Source organism: Phoca vitulina, unplaced genomic scaffold (genome assembly GCF_004348235.1).
Source record: "Phoca vitulina isolate PV1807 unplaced genomic scaffold, GSC_HSeal_1.0 scaffold142, whole genome shotgun sequence".
Classification (NCBI taxonomy): Eukaryota; Metazoa; Chordata; class Mammalia; order Carnivora; family Phocidae; genus Phoca; species Phoca vitulina.
In genome coordinates, this window is record NW_022589845.1 from 221873 (window position 1) to 227831 (window position 5959).

At 44.0% G+C, this 5959-nt stretch overlaps 1 protein-coding gene across 1 annotated transcript; it reads right to left on the minus strand.

Moving 5' to 3' along the window:
• Positions 1 to 1616: 1616 nt before the first annotated feature.
• Positions 1617 to 4154, minus strand: LOC116628885 (eukaryotic peptide chain release factor GTP-binding subunit ERF3B-like). The gene is given in 3 exon segments (XM_032399229.1): positions 1617 to 3195; positions 3197 to 3936; positions 4044 to 4154. Coding segments are annotated over 2 exon segments (1884 nt in total). The 5' UTR covers positions 3926 to 3936; positions 4044 to 4154; the 3' UTR covers positions 1617 to 2040.
• Positions 4155 to 5959: the final 1805 nt, after the last annotated feature.

The following is a 5959-nucleotide window of genomic DNA, read 5'->3' on the forward strand; positions in this document are numbered from 1 at the left end:
GCCAATTTTTGAGGGGAAAATATCCAAATTGGATGGAGAAAAAGTTCTGTCCTGCTTGTGGCTTTGGCCTATTAGTGAAAGATATCTGCAATAATCCTATTGGTAAACTACTAAAAGTCTGAAAAAATGAGGTTGATGCAACACCAGAAATATTTTTTTTTAGTGGCTGCAGGGCAAAACTTCTGGCAGACACTGAATTGGTCTGTTTTGTACAAAATTCAGAGCACAGAGGCAAGAGAAGGAATCTAAAATAAAGATGAAACTCTTGCCATTGACATTCTATTATTAAAGGACTGGGTCCAAGACAATATGAGGTGTATCCATGTGGATTAGGTTAGCTGACATAGGACAAAAGAAAAATCCTTGTTTCCCATGTGGGTGCCCCTGAAGATCTATGATGGATGATTCACAGAACCATGCTATTGATGCTCTGAAAAGACCTGTGGCTATCTCTGACAGGTTAGAAATCCTGGAGGAACATGGGTACACAAACCAAGGGACCATGGCGTACCTTGCCTAAGCATGGGCCCAGGTTGTTCTGGCAGCCAGTCTCCACCCCTTTCCAACCATCCCATGAGTGTGAAGAACAGGCCCTGCCCACCATTGGGCAGATGTTCACATTGGGTCACTACCACTTACCAAGACTGAAAGCTCTTGCAGCTGTAGATAGTTATGCAGGTTATAAAGCTGCCGTCCCAGCAATCAAAGCAGCCACCTCAGGATGGAGAGTTGGATGTTTTCCTTAATACACTGTTCAGAGACAAGTCTAGTGTCTCTGACTCAAAAGTGGGTTGTGATCTGATTGTAAAAATGACCTTCTACCTTCCCTACCAACTCCAAGCACGGAAGAATACAAAAGTGGAATGGGCTAATTTCCCAGCTCGGGGCCCACACTAACCCTTACTTTTCAGGAAATGACTTACAGCCCTATTGCAAGCATGTATCTTCTCAACATTCATGCCCCCTATCGTGTTGTATCCCGCATCACAAGTCTCATGGTGAACAAAGCAAAGGGGTATATTCAGATGATGGAGTATGGATAAGAGTTTAGTCAACATATGGTCTGAATCCCCAGGTATACTTGTAATGTGGCAATGCTTTCTTCTCCAAATCACAAGTGGGGAGACAGAAGAGCTCCTTTATTGATTCAAATTGGACAGAGAAAACAAAATTCACTGGGAAGAGCCCTCAAATAGATTTTTTTTTCCGAATGAAAAATCTTCTTTTAATACAAACCTGTGCATTGTTTGTAAATGCCTCTTTCAAAACAGTGAGTGTAGGACAGTATTTAAAAGCCCAAGTAGGGGTGCCTAGGTGGATCAGTCGTTAAGCGTCTGCCTTCGGCTCAGGTCATGATCCCAGGGGCCTGGGATGGAGCCCCGCATCGGGCTCCCTGCTCGGCGGGAAGCCTGCTTCTCCCTCTCCCACTCCCCCTGCTTGTGTTCCCTCTCTCACTGTGTCTCTCTCTGTCAAATAAATAAATAAAATCTTTAAAAAAAAATAAAATAAAAGCCCAAGTAATATGATGTGTTCAGTGACTTGAGAAAGTAAAAAAGCTAATTGAATACTATTATGTACAAATTCTTAAAAATATTCAAAAGCATTTCAGATACCAATAAGAGTTTCAAATGGAATATTTTATTGACATGTTAGTTGTCTTTTTAACATGTACACACACACTGACACACTCTGATCTGCGTGGAACAAGGGTTGTCTAAATATCCTAAGAGAAAATGAAAAATTAAAAAATATATTAATTTTTCATTGTTATAGACAATTACACCCACATCACTTACAAAGCTATTACTGGTTCTGTCCAAGGGAGCAAAATGGCATAGGAGGAGGAAAGTTGTGGGTCAATTCAACAGTGACATAACTGAGATCTCAACATGAGAAAGCTGACAAAACATGGATTTTTGCTGTGAATTTTCTCTTTGCAAAATATGAAGAAAAGTCTGTCAATGGGCAGTAAATAAGAGAAAGTGGTGAACTTTTGTAGTCAATTCTCACAGTATTGTGCAGGGGCATCAAGAAAACTGCTTAGTCCTTCTCTGGGACCAGTTTCAGAACTTTTCCAATTGCAATGGTCTTACCCTCATCTCTTAAAGTAAAACGACCCATCTGAGGAAAATCTTTGAATGTTTCAAGGCAGATAGTCCCTGCTGTCCTTAAACGGGCAATGCACACTTGATCTTGTTTCACGAAGCGGGGCCGTGTCTTACTTTTCTCTCCTGACTTTTTGTCTACCAAGGAGATTAAGGCTGTTATCTCAACTTCCTCAATACAAGTATGAATGTGCAGCACCGCATTATAGCCTGGGCAGATGATGGACTTGTGCTCAATAATCACTATCTGAACATCAAAGGTGCGTCCAGAATGGCACAGATTATTAGGGTCACAAAGTATGAATCCTGGAAGAATCTCTTCTTCTTCAATTCCCTTCAGTCTGATTTTAAGGTTTTCACCTGGGGCTACATAATCAGTTTCAGCATCATCAGAAAGAATTCCAAGAACTTCCACATTGTGCTTGTTTGGCATCATCACAAGCTGCTGGCCCTTAAAAATGGATCCTGATTCCAGCTTTCCCAGGACCACAGTGCCCATATCCTTGTACTTATCCACAATTGGCAGTCTAATTGGTCCATCAATTGATCTGTTGAAGTTTGGCATATTATCCAAATATGGAATAAATGGTAATCCAGTGTACCAAGGGCAAAAATCTGATTGCTCTTTAATATTTGCCCCCGTCAGCCCTGAGCAGGGCATAAAGTGAATGTCCTTTTTGGGACTAAAGCCGACTTTTTTCAAAAAGGGCACCAGTTTTTCTTTACATTCTTCATATCTCTCGCTGCTCCAATTAACTGTGGGATCATCCATCTTATTAATAAGCACTACTAAATGTTTTACCCCTGCTGTTTTTGCCAACATCGCATGTTCTCTTGTCTGTCCACCTTTCTCAAATCCAGTTTCAAATTCTCCTTTCCTGGCAGAGATTACCAGTACAGCCAGATCAGCTTGAGAAGCACCACCAATCATATTTGGGACAAAACTCTTGTGGCCAGGAGCATCTAAAATGGTGAAATGTTTCTTTTCTGTTTCAAAATAGGCACGACCCACTTCTACTGTTTTACCCTTGTCTCGTTCTTCCTGATTTGTATCTAAGGCCCAGGACAAATACCAAGTTTCTCTGTTTTTTTTCTTTAGCTTCTCTCTCATATTTCTCAAGTGTCCTTTTGTCAACCATTCCTGTCAAAAACATTATTTGTCCTCCAATGGTTGACTTTCCAGCATCTACATGCCCAATGAATACCACATTTACGTGTTCTTTTTTGGGAGCACCTGAGGGCACGAACACAGATTTAGATTTTCTCATTTCCTCTTTCTCCATCATTTCCTGGCCACTTTCTTCTGGGGGCCCTGAATCTCCCAAGGAACTACCCCCTGGCTCAGCTTCACTTACTTCTTTATTGTGCTCCCATGACTCTTCTAGGATCATCTCCACCTCTCCATTTTCTACAACAGGTTCTGAAAGTTCCATGGTAACGGCTGAATTGGAACCTTCATGCAACACTAACTGTTCCTCTTTGGAATGTTCCACAGGTGCCCCCCGTCCCAGCCTTTTACCTTGAGGGTCGCCCGCGCCGGTGCAGGTTTCATCGATGCTGGTGATGTCGGCCGGGGGGGTCTGCGGCTGGGCCGAGCCCCGCAGAAAGGACGGCACGAACTCCGCGGCGTGTACGTTAGGCACGAAGGGTTTGGCATTGACGTTGAGCTGACGGCTGAAGGCCGAACTGAGATGCTCCCGCTGGGCCTCGGCAACCGCCGAGGAGGCTCGGTCTCCGCTCGGGGCCGAACCCGGGGCTTCCATGTCCACCTGGTCCCAGCAGTCGGGCGCCGAGTCGCTGCTGCTGCTGCCCGGATCCATGGTCTGAGGACCTGATGGGTGGCGGGGAGGGAGCGGGGTTAACACGCCAGAAAGAGCGGGCTACGCCGCCAAGGGGTAAGGCTGCAAGAGCGAAGTGCCAAGGGGGAGCGACACGAACCTTAGCGGCAGCGCGGCGGCAGCTAAGTCCCAACACTGCATTCGCAACTGCGGCAGCAGCAGCAGCAGATATGGCGGCTCAACCCTCTCCTCTTGTGTGTGAGCGGATCTCCTCCCCCAAACCCCAACCACTTCCGACTCCTCCACCGCCGACCCAACGCGGGGCGTGGATTGACCCCTCGCTGCCATCCGTACGCTCGCCTCCTTAGTTCTCAGCCATGGGCTAAGTGCAAAAGTAGGATTTGTAAAACGAAATTGTCCATTCATTTTTGTTCACACGATCTGGGAGAGCAATTTGACGGTGTAATGATTAAACCTAGACTGGCACACGTGATTTACAATTCTACTCAAAGATCCAAGTAAAAACGAGAATGGCTATTGAACAAATGGAGGCAGGAGATGGGTTAACTACCCAGAAACCCAGCAACCAAAGGAAGACATTAGTGACTAGAGAGGCATTCATGAAATACATGAAGATATACCTGAACCTAGGAAATGCCACTTAAGATCATTCATTAATTTGAAACCCAGAGGCTTTTTGATTTTCCTTCTTCCGGAGGGCCCCCGTAAGCCTGTAACTCTTGCTGATGGCTTCTGTGCTGTAAGGATGGGGTTAGAACTTGTTTTCGTGTTAAGCACCGTGGCTGTGTATGTGGAAGGAACGCCGAAGGAAAACCTTGTCCCAGTGAAGCTGCCCAACTTACAGCTTCTGTGCAGGTGCCTGAAAAATGGCTACCCTAAAATGCTCTGGTGGGTCCCACAGGCAAACCCTGGACTCAGATCATTTGTATGCTAACCAACTGTATCCTGCCCCACTCACCAGCACCTCCCCAGACTACAATCTGGGTCCACAGACTTTCTTGCCCCATTCTGGAGGCTTGGAACCCTACTCACTGCTGGTATTGCTGGTACTGGGTTTGTCTAAGAACAAATCAGTATCATGTTGGAACCTTTCTCAGTTAGTAGTGATGACATGGGGCTGTGGATGTCAGCCTAATTAAACTGATTAAGACCTCTGAGATGAACAAAGTCCATAGACACTAATCAATAGAATCTAACCCTCAGAAAGAGTTTGTAACATTTGAGCCAAAGCCTAGAAGAGCTGGTCTGTAAATTATCTTAATTTAGATAAAACTGAAATAGAAAAAAAAGGATCTTGGGAAAATACAATTTGCTAGTACAAGGTAAGGTCATAAAGTTGGATATTAAATAAATCCAACAACAAGTCAAAATACTTTTAAAAATTGGTGACTGATTTTTAACTTAACAATTTTGTTCTCCAGACTTTAGGAGTAGAAAAAAAATGTTCTATGTCTAACAAACCTGGACCCTTGATGGTTTTGGTCTAGTGCTGCCACTATTTTACTAGTTCTGTGCTGTTCCCAAGCCATTAGATATCAAACCCCTTCATTCTTTTTGCCTCTGGTAATGGTTTAATTATTTGTTGTCACATAAAGAGAGTGTGCATGCTTATTCACAATGAATAGGAAGGACTGTGAGGTTGAATGTGCAGAGAACCTTGGACAATACTCCACACGTGCTGGAGCCTTTCTTGGGCATTCTGTAAACCTAGGATAGACTTAATAAAATGTCTCTGGGAGAACTTGTCAAGCAAGGTTTAGGCAGTTGTGTTCACATTAGTTTCGTATTAGCAATGAAGCCGGACAGACCTGGGATGTTTTCTTCACCTGGGTCAATTGCATTGATTATGAGAATGTTAACATGACTACTATTTAATAATATCTCTGCTAGAGAACAGAGGATGCTTCACTTCTAAAACCTTAAAGAAAAAATGAGAAATAGTGAGAGGATATCCTCACAAGGCATCATCCTTGGGGCTCAGGGTGGGGGCAGGTCCATCCAAGAGAGAGAAACATTGACAGGACTATACACACAGAAACTAACCTTTGACCAAAT